This window comes from Hemibagrus wyckioides, linkage group LG09 (assembly GCF_019097595.1).
Source record: "Hemibagrus wyckioides isolate EC202008001 linkage group LG09, SWU_Hwy_1.0, whole genome shotgun sequence".
NCBI lineage: Eukaryota > Metazoa > Chordata > Actinopteri > Siluriformes > Bagridae > Hemibagrus > Hemibagrus wyckioides.
The window spans coordinates 26124393-26142825 of NC_080718.1; the positions used below are offsets into that span (position 1 = coordinate 26124393).

The following is an 18433-nucleotide window of genomic DNA, read 5'->3' on the forward strand; positions in this document are numbered from 1 at the left end:
AGTGGACTCGATTAAGATATTCATGCGTTTGGGATGCGGCCGCCGAAATTTCGCCATCGTAAACCCAGCATCGGGAATCCTGGTTGTTTGCACTTGTTTTTAAACAGATGTTTAGTTAGTTTTAAACCCACGTGACATGTTATGTCGCGAAATATTGGGCAGAAATGGATTTGGAAGAAGCTTTTCAACTGGTCGGGGAATTCGGTGGACACCAGAAACGTATGGTTGCTGTGCTGATACTGCTGCAGGTAACGTTAATGCTAGCTAGTTGCATGGTTAGCAACCCATGAGGTTATAACCATAACAGGAGCAAAGTGATGTACAAGGTAAATAGAAGTGGTGGTGATTTGTTTAATGGTTATGGCGTCAGACCACTACTCAGAAGGTCATGGGTTCAGATCCCTGCATTACCTTGATGGCCCTTGAGCAAGTCCATGATTGTATGTATTCATTGAAGTCACCCAGGATGACGTGTGCCATACCGTAATGAAGTGCATTTAATTAATTATCCCGTTAATAAAACCTACCAATCAAGGGGTGGGGTAAAATAGGTACTGAACACCACGTCACCATTTTTCTCAGTAAATATATTTCTAAAGGTGCTATTGACATGAAATGTCAACAGATGTTGGTATCAACCCATGCAATCCACACATCAAACCCCTGATCCAACCACAGATGTCCATAAATTAAGTGATGTGTGTGTGGGGGGGGGACGTATTGAACACGTGAAGAAAAGGAGGCGCAAAAAGGCATGGAAAGCCAAGACAGCTGAAATCAATCAGTAATGAGAACGCAATCCTGCCCACTGGTCAGTGCAAATTAATATCAGCTGCTTCAGTCCTAACTGATGGCCTATAATTAAAAAAAGGTGTCTGATTACCAAAGTGTCACACAAGAAACATCTCATGATGGGTGAAAGCAAAGAGCTGTCTCAAGACCTTCGATTGTTTTCTCATTACTGACTGATTTCAGTTGGTGTCTTGGCTTTCCATGCCTTTTTGCACCTCCCTTTCTTCATGTGTCCAGTACTTTTTCCCTGTGTCATTTCACATTATTGCACATAACTGATGGACATCTATGGTTTGATTCCTTTGCATGTGTGGATCGCATGGGTTGTTACCAACATCTGGTGAAAATTTCAAGTCAATAGCCTCTTCAGAAATGTATTTACTGAGAAAAATGGTGATGTGTTCAATACTTATTTTAACCCGCTTTATTTAGCATCGAGTAAACGGTCAGGTCTCGAAATTGATGGGCAAGTGTAAGGGATCTGAGTGAATTTGACACAAGCCTAATTGTGATGGATGGATGACTGGGGTCAGAACATACACAAAATATCAGGTCTTTCCTGGTACACAGCTGTTAGTAAATTATTCAACTATTAAAGAAGTATAAATAGTATAATCACTGTATACAAAGAAGTAGGGTTTTACAGGAAAAAAAGCAAATCCTGACTTTAACAGTATATCCAAGGGACACAAAGTATGCATGATGTTTACCAGGTGATTTTAAATGAATATCTTGTCTTCTTCTGCCAAATACGTATGACTCTAGCTTCAAGCAGGACAATGATTAAAAATATCTGTACATTAAATTTACACAAAAATGATCAGTAACAGCAGAATCGAGCTTTTTATCATGACCATCCCAGATCTAAAGTTCCTGTTTAAAAATAAAAAACTGACACAGAGACAAGAGAAGCCTGAGGTTATGTATTGACGAGTGTCACAGCTTCTCAGGTGACTCTCCAGTTTCAGAAGAAAGCTGTGTATAGAAGAAGAGTGCTGTTATGTTGATAGAGTTTTGGTTCATTTTCGTAAAATAAGCTTCCTTCAATTAAAGGTTAGGCTTCGTTCATAGTTTCGACGTGAGACTAAACAAACCTAACCCCAAAGACATTATTATTCTATTTTATTTCTCATGTTCATATATTTTTCCATCATTACCAAGGGTGCCAATAATTTTGGAGCTCACAGTATTGACCTGCCACCAGCAGTCTGATCCTGTTAAGTACTGTAATGTACATTGAGTCAATGGAAGAACGCTCTCTTGTTTATCTTACAGATCTACATGGCGTGTCAGTGCATGCTCATCGTTCTTGTCGGCGCCATTCCTGAGAACCAGGTCGAGGTCGTCACGCAGGGAGGAGGAGATTCCACGCAGTCTGTGACGTTCAAGGACGACGTCAGCACCATTGTGACGGAGGTGAGAGACCGCTGGTGTGAAGCAGGTTTATGCAGGAAGAAGGTAATATCCAGGAAAGTGATGGAGACTGTGCTGGACTGTGTTCATGCTCCTGAGAGATCACCACACACCAAAGTATTTTATTCCTCTTGCACCACAGCAGTTTAGCGATGCTAAGAACTTTTTAGTTATCTAACATGAACAGCTTGTCATGTTGCCAGAGTAACTAAGAAGCCTCCGTGACGGAAAACCTGAAGTTACAGTTTTACTGTTACAAAATTTCCTCAAAGAAAAAGTCCATGAATTAGATTTATTGTACCATGTTACTATAAAGACAATGGCATATTTTTACAAGTGTATTAATCTTAACATTCAGCACAATTGCAGCTCCATGCACCAAAGTGGCTATAGAAAATTAATCAACACCTTCTGACCAATCAGAATTTGAGGATTCAGCGTCATGATAAAAGCTTTGGTCATTACAGTGAGCTTCTGTTTGGCTTTATGTATAATTGTGTACCCAGAATCTAAACAGTTTGTGTGTGTGTGTGTGTTCTGCAGTGGTACCTGGTCAAGCAGGAGGCGTACAAAGTGAGCCTGGCAGGATCGCTGTTTTTTGTCGGCGTGCTTGTTGGGAACGTGCTGTTCGGACCGCTGTCTGATAAAATCGGCAGGAAACCCATCTTCCTCATGAGTACTGATGCTTCTCTCTTTGATACTCAGCAGTGGACGTCAGGACGAAGGACATGTCCTTAGAAAACAGATATGATACCAAAATAAACAGAGTAGAGTCAGCATTATTTTCCTACAACAGCATGTCCTCAGATGTTTTATTCTCTCTCTCTCTCTCTCTCTCTCTCTCTCTCTCTCTATCTCTCTCTCTCTCTCTATCTCTCTCACTCACTCTCTCTCTCTCTATCTCGCTCTCTCTCTCTCGCTCTCTCGCTCTCTCTCGCTCTCTCTCTCTCTCTCTCTCTCTACAAAATTTGGTTTTTATTTAATTCAAATGAGCTTTATTAGCATGATAAATTGTGCATGTATTACCAAAGTCCAGGAATAAAACAAATGTAAAATAGACAAGTAAAGAAAATAAGTGACAAAATAAACAAATAGACAAAAGGCTACCATCAGTAGGTACGAGTAGGGAGAGTGTGTGAGAGAGTGTGTGTGTGTGTGTGTGTGCGCGAGCTCATCATTGATCAACTGATCCCTTTTGTTGTGGCAGGTATGGATCACCAGGTACCTATAGTATTTTCTGTATGAACACTCTCTCTCTCTCTCTCTCTCCCTCTCTCTCTCTCTCTCTCTCTCTCTCTCAGGCCTGTTCTTCGAATTGCTCTTTGCCTATGGCAGCGCACTGGCCCCCAGTTACGAGCTCTTCGCTCTGTCTCGACTGATGGTGGGGATGATGAACGGAGGGATGGCGCTCGTCTGCTTCATCCTCTCTCAGGAGTATGTGGGTAAAGCCTACTGGGCTCTGACAGGTAACACCATCTGGAGCTTGTACTAGTGAGCCATAATGCTGACTAATACCTTGTATAAGTTTTCACCCCCTTTGAGCTTTTCCACTGTTTTGTAGCCTTAAAACATGAAACTGACTTTATGCTTAAGGCTGCAACTAACGATTATTTTCTTAGTGATTAATCTGTTGGTTTTTTCTTTTGCTTTTTTTCCCCTTGATTAGTCTATTGATTATTTTCCGGCTAATCGATTTTTTTACTTAAGTCTCCAGTAAAGAATAACAACTTGTACTATAGATGTTTTAACCTTTTAATTAAGTGTACAGTCTTATGCAAAAGTTTAGGCACCCCTTGATAAATAACAGATTTTGGTGATTTTTTAATTGAAAAGATGTTAACACAGTCTCTCTTGGAAATGGGAAAAATTTTCAGCAAACACTGATGCATAGTTACTTCTTATGCCATAAATTGAACAAAAGTAAAAAATAAAAACATTATTATGGCACTGTGCAAAGGTTTGGGCACTCTAAGAGTTCCAGAGTCTCAGATTCTTTTTACAAGGTTTCAGACTTTAATCAGCTCGTTAGATCTGATGCATGGCAACAGCTGTCATTAGTAAATGCCAATTTCAAAGCTTTACAAATACACTATATTGCCAAAAGTATTCGCTCACCCATCCAAATAATCAGAATCAGGTGTTCCAATCACTTCCATGGCCACAGGTGTATAAAATCAAGCACCTAGGCATGCAGACTGTTTTTACAAACATTTGTGAAAGAATGGGTCGCTCTCAGGAGCTCAGTGAATTCCAGCGTGGAACTGTGATAGGATGCCACCTGTGCAACAAATCCAGTCGTGAAATTTCCTCGCTCCTAAATATTCCACAGTCAACTGTCAGCTGTATTATAAGAACGTGGAAGTGTTTGGGAACGACAGCAACTCAGCCACGAAGTGGTAGGCCACGTAAACTGACGGAGCGGGGTCAGCGGATGCTGAGGCGCATAGTGCGAAGAGGTCGCCAACTTTCTGCAGAGTCAATCACTACAGACCTCCAAACTTCATGTGGCCTTCAGATTAGCTCAAGAACAGTGCGCAGAGAGCTTCATGGAATGGGTTTCCATGGCCGAGCAGCTGCATCCAAGCCATACATCACCAAGTGCAATGCAAAGCGTCGGATGCAGTGGTGTAAAGCACGCCGCCACTGGACTCTAGAGCAGTGGAGACGCGTTCTCTGGAGTGACGAATCGCGCTTCTCCATCTGGCAATCTGATGGACGAGTCTGGGTTTGGCGGTTGCCAGGAGAACGGTACTTGTCTGACTGCATTGTGCCAAGTGTAAAGTTTGGTGGAGGGGGGATTATGGTGTGGGGTTGTTTTTCAGGAGCTGGGCTTGGCCCCTTAGTTCCAGTGAAAGGAACTCTGAATGCTTCAGCATACCAAGACATTTTGGACAATTCCATGCTCCCAACTTTGTGGGAACAGTTTGGAGCTGGCCCCTTCCTCTTCCAACATGACTGTGCACCAGTGACCAAAGCAAGGTCCATAAAGACATGGATGACAGAGTCTGGTGTGGATGAACTTGACTGGCCTGCACAGAGTCCTGACCTCAACCCGATAGAACACCTTTGGGATGAATTAGAGCGGAGACTGAGAGCCAGGCCTTCTCGTCCAACATCAGTGTGTGACCTCACAAATGTGCTTCTGGAAGAATGGTCAAAAATTCCCATAAACACACTCCTAAACCTTGTGGACAGCCTTCCCAGAAGAGTTGAAGCTGTTATAGCTGCAAAGGGTGGACCGACGTCATATTGAACCCTATGGATTAGGAATGGGATGTCACTTAAGTTCATATGCGAGTCAAGGCAGGTGAGCGAATACTTTTGGCAATATAGCGTACTTTGACTCTTCAAACCTTGTGCACACACTTGCGGACACTCAACAGCCATGGGTTCCTCTAAGCAGCTGTGTAAGACTCTGAAAATGAAAGTTATTGATGCCCACAATGCAGGAGAAGGCTACAAGAAGATAGCAAAGCGTTGTCAGCTTGCAGTTTCCACAGTGAGAAATGTAATTAAGAGATGGCAGTTCAGGGGAACTGTGGAGGTCAAGATGAGATCTGGAAGACCAAGAAAACTCGGAGAGAACTGCTCGTATGCTGGTCAGAAAGACAAATCAAAACACCCATTTGACTGCAAAAAACCTGCAGGAAGATTTAGCAGACTCAGGAGTGGTGGTGCACCGTTCCACTGTGCAGCGATGCTTGCACAGACAAGACCTTCATGGAAGAGTCAGCAGAAGAAAACCTTACCTGCGTCCCCATCATAAAATCCAACATCAGAAGTACGCAACAGAACATCTACAGAAGCCTGATGCGTTTTGGAAACAAGTGCTGTGGACTGATGAAGTTAAAATAGAACTCTTTGGCCACAATCAGCAAAGGCATGTTTGGAGAAAAAAAGGAGCAGCATTTCATGAAAAGAACACCTTGCCAACTATTAAGCATGGGGGTGGATCTATCATGCTTTGGGGTTGTGTTGCAGCCTGTGGCACAGGAAACATTGCACGGGTGGAGGGAAGAATGGATTACCAGCAAATTCTGGAAGCAAACATCACACCATCTGTAAAAAAGCTGAAGCTGAAAAGAGGATGGCTTCTACAAGAGGACAATGATCCTAAACATACCTCGAAATCCACTATGGAATACCTAAAGAGACGCAAGCTGAAGGTTTTGGAATGGCCATCACAGTCCCCTGATTTAAACATCATTGAAAATTTGTGGGTAGATCTTAAAAGAGCTGTGCATGCAAGACGACCAAAGAATATTACAGAACTAGAAGCCTTTTGCAAGGAAGAATGGGAGAAAATCCCAAGTACAAGAACTGAAAGACTTTTAGCTGGCTATAAAAAGCGTTTGCAAGCTGTGATATCTGCCAGAGGAGGTGTTACTAAGTACTGATTATGTAAGGTGCCCAAACTTTTGCACAGTGCCACAATAATGTTTTTATTTTTTATCTTTGTTCAATTTATGGCATAAGAAGTAACTATGCATCAATGTTTGCTGAAAATATTGTGCATTTTTTCCATTTCCAAGAGAGACTGTGTTAACATCTTTTCAATTTAAAAAAATCACCAAAATCTGTTAATCAAGGGGTGCCTAAACTTTTGCATAAGACTGTATGTTTATTCATATATTTATTTATTTTACAAATGTTTTATGTCCTAGAGGGAAGTGTGTGTGTGTGTGTGTGTGTGTATATATATATATGTATGTGTGTGTGTATATATATATATATATTGCTATATATATATATACTGCTGTGTGTGTGTGTGTGTATATATATATATATTATATATATATATATATATATATATATATATATATATTGCTAAAGTATTCGCTCACCTGCCTTGACTCGCATATGAACTTAAGTGACATCCCATTCCTAATCCATAGGGTTCAATATGACGTTGGTCCACCCTTTGCAGCTATAACAGCTTCAACTCTTCTAGGAAGGCTGTCCACAAGGTTTAGGAGTGTGTTTATGGGAATTTTTGACCATTCTTCCAGAAGCGCATTTGTGAGGTCACACACTGATGTTGGACGAGAAGGCCTGGCTCTCAGTCTCCACTCTAATTCATCCCAAAGGTGTTCTATCGGGTTGAGGTCAGGACTCTGTGCAGGCCAGTCAAGTTCATCCACACCAGACTCTGTCATCCATGTCTTTATGGACCTTGCTTTGTGCACTGGTGCACAGTCATGTTGGAGGAAGGGGCCAGCTCCAAACTGTTCCCACAAAGTTGGGAGCATGGAATTGTCCAAAATGTCTTGGTATGCTGAAGCATTCAGAGTTCCTTTCACTGGAACTAAGGGGCCAAGCCCAGCTCCTGAAAAACAACCCCACACCATAATCCCCCTCCACCAAACTTTACACTTGGCACAATGCAGTCAGACAAGTACCGTTCTCCTGGCAACCGCCAAACCCAGACTCGTCCATCAGATTGCCAGATGGAGAAGCGTGATTCGTCACTCCAGAGAACGCGTCTCCACTGGCCACGTAAACTGACGGAGCGGGGTCAGCGGATGCTGAGGCGCATAGTGCGAAGAGGTCGCCAACTTTCTGCAGAGTCAATCGCTACAGACCTCCAAACTTCATGTGGCCTTCAGATTAGCTCAAGAACAGTGCGCAGAGAGCTTCATGGAATGGGTTTCCATGGCCGAGCAGCTGCATCCAAGCCATACATCACCAAGTGCAATGCAAAGCGTCGGATGCAGTGGTGTAAAGCACGCCGCCACTGGACTCTAGAGCAGTGGAGACGCGTTCTCTGGAGTGACGAATCGCGCTTCTCCATCTGGCAATCTGATGGACGAGTCTGGGTTTGGCGGTTGCCAGGAGAACGGTACTTGTCTGACTGCATTGTGCCAAGTGTAAAGTTTGGTGGAAGGGGGATTATGGTGTGGGGTTGTTTTTCAGGAGCTGGGCTTGGCCCCTTAGTTCCAGTGAAAGGAACTCTTTTGACATTTTGGACAATTCCATGCTCCCAACTTTGTGGGAACAGTTTGGAGCTGGCCCCTTCCTCTTCCAACATGACTGTGCACCAGTGCACAAAGCAAGGTCCATAAAGACATGGATGACAGAGTCTGGTGTGGATGAACTTGACTGGCCTGCACAGAGTCCTGACCTCAACCCGATAGAACACCTTTGGGATGAATTAGAGCGGAGACTGAGAGCCAGGCCTTCTCGTCCAACATCAGTGTGTGACCTCACAAATGCGCTTCTGGAAGAATGGTCAAAAATTCCCATAAACACACTCCTAAACCTTGTGGACAGCCTTCCCAGAAGATTTGAAGCTGTTATAGCTGCAAAGGGTGGACCGACTCATATTGAACCCTATGGATTAGGAATGGGATGTCACTTAAGTTCATATGCGAGTCAAGGCAGGTGAGCGAATACTTTTGGCAATATAGTGTATATATAAAAGTTCAGTTCCAGATTATAACACAGCAGAATGTGGTATGGTTTAAGGGATTGAATAGTTATGCAAGGCTTTGCTTATGTGTGTGTTCTTGTGTGTGTGCATGTGTGTGTGTGTGTGTTTGTGTGTGTGTGTGTTTGTGTGTTGAAGGCACGATAACCAACATGATGTTTGCAGTGGGCATCGCTCTGTTCGCTCTTCTCGGCTACTACATCAGGTCCTGGAGAAACCTGGCTGTGGCAGCTAACAGCCCCGGTGTGCTGCTCTTTCTCTTCTGCATGTACGTCTGAATATCTGAATTATAGCTGTGGCGGCTGGATACCACTAACACAGCGTGCCATGGTGAAGAAAATTTAAATAGTTTAAGTACAATAAACATAATGCCTCATGAGGATATAATGAGCAAACATTATTTCAAGAGGCAGAGCATTCTTTAATATATATACCATGTTATTTTTGGAGAAACGCTCCCTTGCTTTTTAAAGAATTAGAAATAAAAAAATAAACAAATAAAACCTGAGGACTGACAAAGAAATAACAAAAAAAAAAAATGACATAAAAGGAGTCACAGAGAAATAAAAAAAAAAAATAGAAAAGACACTGGAATGTGAAAAAATAAATTTAATTGTGGTAGATGTATTTAGGAAATTTTTTACCCCCTGAAATTAACAAAATGTTTACAACTTGCTATATTTACCTTCATTAAAATAGATGTTAGAATATTATAAAACATGAAATAATATTAAAATACATTTCTATTTAAGTGCTTCAAATTCCTACAATTATTAACTTTTTTTAAAGGTATAATATTGTGTATTTTTTGTGTATGTGTGTTTTAAACGATAGCCTTCTGCCCCCCAAAAAAGTACTCTTCTAATAAAAATCAGATAACGCATAGATATAATAAAGTCAGTTAAAAATTGATAAATTAGAATGTTCCAAAAATCATTAGCTAATATAAAAGTAATAAACAAAATAATTTATATTTTACCAAAATGTGATTAAGAGAAAGTCTTGTTTAACTCTGGGATTGTGTGTGTGTGTGTGTGTGTGTTAAAAATACATTCTCCCATTATTTGATAAAACATTATTAGATTACTTGGAATATTACAAAAAAATTAAATGATAATAAAAAAATGAAATAATAAAATAAATCATTGCTGTTTAACTGTGTGTGTATCACTGTCAGCGTGTTGCCCGAGTCTCCACGCTGGCTGTACTCTCAGGGCCGGACGGTGCAGGCGGAGAAAGTGCTGCAGGATTTCGCTTATCGGAACGGAAAAGGAAACGTGACTCTGAAGCTGCGGAAAACCCCGGGCGCAACGGGAACAGAGACGTCCAACGCTGGACTGCTGCAGCTGGTCAGACACCGTGTGCTGCGCTGCAGGACTATCGTCCTCATGTATGTCTGGTGAGTATGCACTGAGATGACACAGTTCATACACCTTACTTAACACACTTCAGCTGATACATACACTACATATACTGTACATCAATCCATGTGTTTCTACTGAGGCATCTGATTGGCTTAAGGTGATGGTTATGAAGGCAGTGTACAAATTGATCCCATTTATACCATATATATTCAGGGCACTGCATCAATTTATCTATTTTACATGAGAAAGTCATCACTTTTTCAGATTTAAACATGAAAAATTCATATTCCAAACATATTTTCTTCCATACAAATATTAATGAGAGGCCTAAGCGCATTAGACAGCTTTTAATTTTGTTGTTTAGTATCTGATCCAGCAGGAGGCGCCCTATACGTTTTGAATGCTCTCTTGGCCCCTCCGTAAATGAAGCTAATGATATGAAAATGAAAGATTACTGTAACTGTCGGACAGTCATGACCCGAAATCATCTAAAAAGCAGCGTGTGGAAGTATTTTGGATTCTACATCATAGAAGTTATAGTCCAAGATAAGGCTGTTTTTCGATCTCTCGGCTCACTTATTGACTTACCACATCAACGAGGCAGCAGAAAGTCGGACAGACCTTGCTGTACTGGGTGTTAATAAAATACTGAAGAATGTTTGTGTTTGTTGTGGGGGAACATATCAGAATTAAGTGCATTACATCTGAAATTCATTCATACTTGATTTTTTAAAAAAGAGACAGCCCTAGAGCATGGGTCAATATATTAATAAAGTGAACTGAAGAGAAGGGGGCGGGGCTTCCAGGGCATCAGATGATATAGATTGACTCGTCTGCTGTTTTCAGTGGGGAAGTTGTCTAAAAGGCATGGCCTTAAGTTTGAATGTAAAGATAGCGAATTATAACACGAGTTATTTTTTTTTTAATTTGCTTTAATGAAATGCTTTTTGTACAGAAGGTGTTAATGAGAGGAGTGTAAGATGATATAAGTGTGCAGTTTGCACAGTGCTAAACTGGTAGTTTTATACATCCATAATACATTGGTCAAGCATATCATTATGACCACCTGCCTAGTATTGTGTCGGTCCCCGTTTTGCTGCCAAAACAGCCCTGCCTCGCCGAGGCATGGACTCCACTAGATCCCTGAAGGTGTGCTGTGGATGTGCTGTGGACTTGTTTGTCCAGCACATCCCACAGATTCTTGATTGACTTGAAATTTAGGGAATCACCTCAAACTCTTTGTTGTGCTCATCAAACCATTTTTGCTCTGATCCAGTGGTCTAGCCATCACAATTTGGCCCTTATGGTCAAACTCGCTCAAATCCTTACGCTTGTCCATTTTTCCTGCTTCTAACACATCAACTCTGAGGACAAAATGTTCACTTGCTGCCTAATATATCCCACCCACTAACAGGTGCCATGATGAGGAGATCATCAGTCTTATTCACGCCACCTCTCAGTGGTCATAAAGTTATGGCCTATTGGTGTATGCTACATTTTGGCCAGTGTCTTGACTACAAAATTGGAAAAGATGATTCTGGATACTTTTTTTTCACCAAATGTCTTTGTGTCATCCTCATACATTGTACAGCTTTGCGATACTTTCTAAACTGTTTAGCTGTGGATGATTTCTGTATGTGTATGTCCCGTGTGTGTCGCAGGTATGCGTGCAGTCTGGTGTATTATGGACTGACGATGAATGCGAGTGATGATAAAGGCAGCCTTTTCCTCACAGTGGCCATGTATGGCCTGGTGGAGCTTCCAGCCTACCCACTGTGCATATACTTCATCAATAAGTCCTGGTACACACACACACACACTACATTTGTGATTTTGTCTAGACATGACCCAACAATTAATCTCTCAGATATGTTTTTTATTTTCTCATCTCCTTCTCACTCTTCTCTGTCTCAGGTCAGGGAGACGAAAGTCTTTAGCCAGTTTTCTTATCCTCGCCGGTCTGTGCTGTCTTCTCTCAGTGGTGGTCCCTGTTCAGCCTGGTGAGGAGATTCTACGTTCTATTACTCCATAATACTACATTTTATTATGGATAGAGCATAGTGAAACCTGCAGTACTGACGAAATACTGTGTGTGTATTAACAGATGCCCACTCTAGTCAGAGCTAAAGTGAAGCATTGGTTGGAAAATTAGTCCTTCTTTTAAACCATGAAATGAAAAGAATTGGCTAATAATTTTGATATATTTAAACACATTCAATTAACCAACAGTGAATAAGACTGAAGATCTCCTCATCATGGCACCTGTTAGTGGGTGGGATATATCAGGCAGCAAGTCAACATTTTGTCCTCAGAGTTGATGTGTTAGAAGCAGGAAAAATGGACAAGCGTAAGGATTTGAGCGAGTTTGACGAAGGGCCAAATTGTGATGGCTAGACCACTGGATCAGAGCATCTCCAAAACTGCAGCTCTTGTGGGGTGTTCCCGGTTTGCAGTGGTCAGTATCTATCAAAAGTGGTCCAAGGAAGGAACAGTGGTGTGAACTGGAGACAGGGTCATGGGCAGTCGAGGCTCAGTGATGCCCCTTGGGAGTGAAGGCTGGCCCGTGTGATCCGATCCAACAGACGAGCTACTGTTGCTCAAACTGCTGAAGAAGTTAATGCTGGTTCTGATAGAAAGGGCTCAGAATACACAGTGCATGATGGGTCAGGGCTGTTTTGGCAGCAAAAAGGGGGACTAACACCAATATTAGGCAGGTGGTCATAATGCTCTGCCTGGTCAGTGTGTGTCGTCAGGTCAGAGGGCTTCTTTGTGACATGACAAGCTGCATTTTTTTTATTAATGTATTAACTTCAAGAGAGAGAATAAGAAATGGCTGGTGAGGGAGCGACTGTTTAAAGCTGCTAAAATGTCACCTGTTCCCAACCCTGCTCCTGAAGAACCCCTTATTTACCTGCTCTAACACACACACACACACACACATTCAACTCAGGGAGGCCTGATAATTAGCTGATTAGTTGAGTCAGGTGTGCTGGGAGTAGGAAAATCACTAAAATGTGCAGAAATGTAACTAATCTGGCTCATATCCATTACCACACTCTGGCTGGTACTAATAACACAACTGGGAATTTTTTACTTTACTTTATAAAGCTCTTCTGCTTCACTGTACTTGCTGGTCCTCACTGTATTGTTTGGAAGTCCATGAAATCTCTAAAAATAAAAACAAGATTTTGTATAGCCACAAACTAAATGAATCAAATTCTTATTGGCCCTTTATTTCTCTCTCTCTCTCTCTCTCGTGCTTCCAGGGTCTGTGGTCAGTGGCAGCTCTTTTGCTCTTTTGGGGAAGCTGATGGTCAGCGCTGCCTTTAATATTGTCTATGTGTACACATCAGAACTTTACCCCACTGTTATCAGGTACACACACACACACACACACACACACACACAAATCTGCACATTCCTGCACTGAAATGTTAGAATAATAGAATTTTATCTTGTTCATTATCAGTCTTCAGTTTAGGATCTTAAGATTTAACCTTTTGCTGTATTGTTTATCTGAACTAGGTGCTTTGTAACAAGCAGTAGTCTGGAACGGTTGGAACAGTTGATTTATCACCAGTGGTGGTGTGTGTGTGTGTGTGTGTGTGTGATTCAGGAACGCAGGGCTGGGTGTGTGCTCCATGTCTTGTAGGGTTGGAGGTATTTTGGCTCCTTTTGTACCCAGTATGGTGAGTACTATATACAGTATAACAGTGTATTTTTTGTGGATCTGATTTGTTAATATTTATTTGAAATCATATATATGTATTTCTTTTTATACACTCACTGGCCACTTTAAAAGGAACAGCTTTTTACCATCAGGGTTCAGCAAGCCAGTGCATAAAGTCCCTCAGATATAGGCAAAGAGCTTCGGTTAATATCCACAAACATCTGTCCAGTTTTTGGTGAGTTTTTGTGTGTTCTTGGCTGACAGGAGTGGAACCCTGTGTGTTCTTCTATTGTAGCGTATAGCGTGTATTGCAAAGTTTGCATTTTATATATTCTGAGTTGCCTTTCTGCTCACCGCAGCTTTAAAGAGCGATCGTCTGAGTTACCATAGACATGTCTGCCCATTCTCCTTCCTCACAATGCTTTTCTGTGGTTTCCTGCTGCTCTTTGGATGTATATTTGTTTTGGTTTTTTTTGCACCGCTCTCTTTAGCACCAGCAATCATGGCACGGTCTAGATCACTGAGAGTTTGTTGTGAACATTATCTGAAAGTCTTGACCTGCATCTGCATGGTTTTATGCACTGCGCTGCTTCCCCAAGATCAGCTGATTGGATAATTGCATGAATTAGCCGGTGTACAGGTATTCCTTACAAAAGTGCCTGGTGAGTGTACATGACTGTATGGACCTGGATTTGTTCATTTCTATAGATGAATATATACAAGAGGAGCCCAAAAAATGTATACACACTTCAACATGAAAAATATATGCATATATTACTAAATTTATATGATCATCAAAGGGTATCTTTATGTCATGTTTGAATGATGCAATCACATTAATGCTCAAAATGGTCATCATTAGCATCCTGAAGTCCACTTTTGATTTCGGCGAACTGCTGTATGGACAACATGGGCTAGCGTGTCCACAGGGATTGCTCTCCATGATACTTCAATTTCTTCCCATTGTGCAGCCAGTGTAGGTGTCCGGGGAACGTGGAGGAAATTCAACAGCACCTCTGTGTCTTAGCCAACGTCATGGCAGAATGTCATCGATATAGGCCCTCGCGTCTCAGTGGTGGTGAGGTGGTGCATCTCGCTGGAAGTAAAATTGTTCATCTGCGTAAATCGCATGAATGGCCTGTAAAATGGATGTGTGTTGCATATAGCTGAGCTACACCGAATCTGGTGAAGTGTGAATACATTTTTTGGGCCCCTCTGTATGTCTTCGTTTTAGTGATATATGACATATTGGTTGTTTTGTTGATTGTTCAGAAAGTGCTGCACGCGTCCATGCCGTTCATGGTGTTTTGCCTGACTGGTGTGTCAGCCGGAGCCATGGGACTCCTCCTCCCAGAAACACTCAACAAGCCAGTGGCTGAGACTCTGGAGGAACTCTCCGCCCCCGTTTACCACCGAATCCTAGACACACAGGTATCATCGGCTCCGCCCACACCAGACTGGAGGATATTATGTGGGGGGTGTGGTAGCTTAGTGGTTATGTCGTTGGACTACTGAGGTTGTCCACCTAGCTACCACAGCTAGGCCCTTGAGCAAGGCCGTTTACCCTCAATTGCTCGGTTGTATAAAAATGAGATCAATTCTGGATGAGGACGTCTGCCAAAATGCCGTAAATGTTAATCAGCACCGTGTTTGCTGTAATGTGGTCTTTTCTGTCTTTTGCACAGGTTCATCTGCTGGCGGATGAGCAGTTGTCGAAACGCAGAGGATCTGAAAGCGAATGATACACACGTACACACACACACACATGCACACACTTGCGCACACAGAGGCATGGACAAATACAACGAAGGCCTCTCATTCATGTATATCATGCCAAATCGAATCATACTGTGCCAACACACGGAAACTGTGTGTGTTTGTGTATGTCTGCATGCACTTTGTGCCTTCTTTTAAACCAGTACCGAAGGGATCATGAGAACAAGTTGATCTGCGCTCCGGCAGATGAGGACATGACCCCCGTCTAAATAATTCTTCATTCCGTGTCACATATTCGCCATTAATGCTGCTGCTAATGAATAATTTCTGTCTGATATCTGTGCACCGCAGTCATCGCTGTTATTTCACAAAAACAATTTACACGATCTACAAGCAGTGTGATAGATGTGTTTCAGAAAACACTGCAACATTAATATGCTACACATGACCTGTAATACAGAATTGTGAAATATTTATAAATGCAACAATTGTCAATTGTGACGGATGTAGAGTTATGAACCTGTATAGCTGTATATGTTAAATATATCTGGTAAATATGTTAAATATATTTCTCTGGACTGGGAGGGGGGATAATTTAAAAATAAAATAATTGGCAAATGAAAAGAGAATTGATTATTAAAAAGGAAGTAAGCTATTTTGTTAACGATTTTATAGATACGTCTGCTAAAAACATTTATTAATATTTTCTACATACACCGATCAGGCATAACATTATGACCACCTGCCTAATATTGTGTTGGTCCTCCTTTTGCTGCCAAAACAGCCCTGACCCGTCCTGCACTGTGTATCCTGACCCCTTTCTATCAGAACCAGCATTAACTTCTTCAGCAGTTTGAGCAACAGTAGCTCGTCTGTTGGATCGGATCACACGGGCCAGCCTTCACTCCCCACGTGCATCAATGAGCCTTGACCGGCCATGACTCTGTTGCCGGTTCACCACTGTTCCTTCCTTGGACCACTTTTGATAGATACTGACCACTGCAGACCGGGAACACCCCACAAGAGCTGCAGTTTTGGAGATGCTCTGATCCAGTGGTCTAGCCATCACAATTTGGCCCTTCATCAAACTCGCTCAAATCCTTACGCTTGTCCATTTTTCCTGCTTCTAACATCAACTTTGAGGAAAAAAATGTTGACTTGCTGCCTAATATATCCCACCCACTAACAGGTGCCATGATGGTTATGTCTTATGACTCATGGTTATGAATGTTATGCCTGATCGGTGTATATACTGCATCAGTATGTACTCCGTACTATGTACTCATACTTACAATATATAGCATGTAGTATACAAATGAGTAAAATTGGGTTGCTGAGGTCCCCAAATATATTTTATATTTCTTACAATATTGTTGACAGTAATTACATCTTTTTAGTGTTAGTCAGTGGTACTGCTACAGTACCTCGCTTGTTCACCTTGTGTGTTTGCATTGCAGGTTTTGTTCCACTTCATGAAATCATGCCAGTAGATGGACTGGCTATGCTAGATTGTCCCTATTTGACAACTTGGAATGAATTGTCTCACCTTGCACTCCCTGATCCTGAGATAAATATCCGGACCCACCGTGACCAGTACTGTAGTACTGCATATGTGGCATTGGGGGCAAACTTGTAGAATGTTACTGGAAAACTCATCAAAGTTGTGATTTCCAGCCGGTAATGTACTTTGTGAAGACACATAAATATATGGGTGTGACTTATGTGGTTTCAGGAACTATGCTGAGTAAATGTGAACAACTAAAGGGTATTCCTCAGCACTCCGTATTTCTGAATACTGCCTTCCAGTTACATTTTTTGTTTTAAGTCAGACACAATGCTGGCACAAGTCGTATGATTAGATAATATCTTCTGTGTATTTGTACACGATGAAACCCACAAGCCAGGCAATCCTTCCTGGACTCTCCATACATAGGGAATGTGCCACACTAGGTTTTTAAATGATTTCACTGTAGAAACCCTTATGAAAAATAAGTGCACTTTAGTATACGTGTACTTATTGTGCAAATAATATACTTTAAAAGAACACACGTAATTGTGAATTAAATGTAATGTTTTCGCCTCTTAAGTGCATTTTATTTGTAATTAATTTCAAATGAATCACAGTTCAAATTTATATTAAATGCAATTAGTTGAACTTTTGAGTGTTTTTTTTTTTTTTTAAACCACTTAATTGGGACTTTAGTACATGTTTATATGTAAATTTCATAATTGCTTCTAATGGCTTTAAAATATATTTAAAGTGCACTGTTTAATGTACTGACAAGCAATTAACAAGAACTAAAATATACTTTAACGTTAGGTAATAATACGCTTAAGTGTGAATCGAATGTAATGTTTTCGACGAGCTACATGCATATTATATGTAATTGATTTGCAATGCATTACAGATTAAAGTTCATATTAAATACAAGTAGCTGAACTTTCGAGGGCTTTTTTTAACCACTTATGTGGGACTTTATATGTACTTTCATAATGGCTTCTAGTGTCTTTACAATACAGTTAAAGTGCACTACTTAATGTACTGACAAGCAATTAACATGAACTAAAATATACTTTAATGTCAGTTAACAATACACTTGGGTGTGAATTGAATGTAATATGTTAGGCCACCTAAAGGCATATTATTTGTAGTTGATTTCAAATGAAATCCAGCCAAATCCAATGAATCCAACAATTTTATTGCAAAAGCAACATCAAGGACTTTTATATGTCAAAAAATAACTAAATAATAATAAATAAATAATGTAGTAAAACAAAGAAACAGACAGATAAACAGAAGCTTAGAATTAAATATTGTAAAATTACATTTAGTATATCAAACTTACACAAATAAATCCGTTAGAAATAAAAAAACTCAAAAAAAGTAAACTTGCAGCATGAGTTGTACCTTTTAACGTCAGACAGAACTACTAACATTGCAAATAACAAAAAGAACTGCATGAAATCAATTAATTCTCATCATCGCCTTTAACCACACCACTTTCCTGATTTTTTTTTTTTTTAAGCATAGCTCTCATCGTGACACTTCTT

At 41.0% G+C, this 18433-nt stretch overlaps 1 protein-coding gene across 2 annotated transcripts; it reads left to right on the forward strand.

The window, feature by feature from the left end:
• Positions 1-22: 22 nt before the first annotated feature.
• slc22a15 (solute carrier family 22 member 15) lies at positions 23-17762 on the forward strand. 2 transcript variants are annotated; one of them, XM_058399811.1, is made up of 12 exons: positions 23-248; positions 2068-2250; positions 2749-2881; positions 3507-3671; positions 8771-8900; positions 9810-10031; positions 11658-11798; positions 11911-11996; positions 13263-13371; positions 13613-13685; positions 14939-15097; positions 15352-17762. In XM_058399811.1, the coding sequence occupies exons 1-12, from the start codon at positions 165-167 to the stop codon at positions 15406-15408; spliced, it is 1542 nt and encodes a 513-aa protein (XP_058255794.1). In that variant the 5' UTR covers positions 23-164; the 3' UTR covers positions 15409-17762. The 2 variants fall into 2 exon arrangements, with proteins under 2 accessions (XP_058255794.1, XP_058255795.1); XM_058399812.1 differs by having other exon boundaries at positions 2068-2208; positions 15352-17761.
• Positions 17763-18433: the final 671 nt, after the last annotated feature.

Bases quoted from the DNA above. Each gene is read 5' to 3' on its own strand.
- slc22a15 (XM_058399811.1), top strand. From the start codon at position 165: ATGGATTTGGAAGAAGCTTTTCAACTGGTCGGGGAATTCGGTGGACAC. The intron at 8,901-9,809 runs GTACGTCTGAAT...TATCACTGTCAG, and splicing joins CTGCTCTTTCTCTTCTGCAT to CGTGTTGCCCGAGTCTCCAC. The intron at 15,098-15,351 runs GTATCATCGGCT...TCTTTTGCACAG, and splicing joins ACCGAATCCTAGACACACAG to GTTCATCTGCTGGCGGATGA.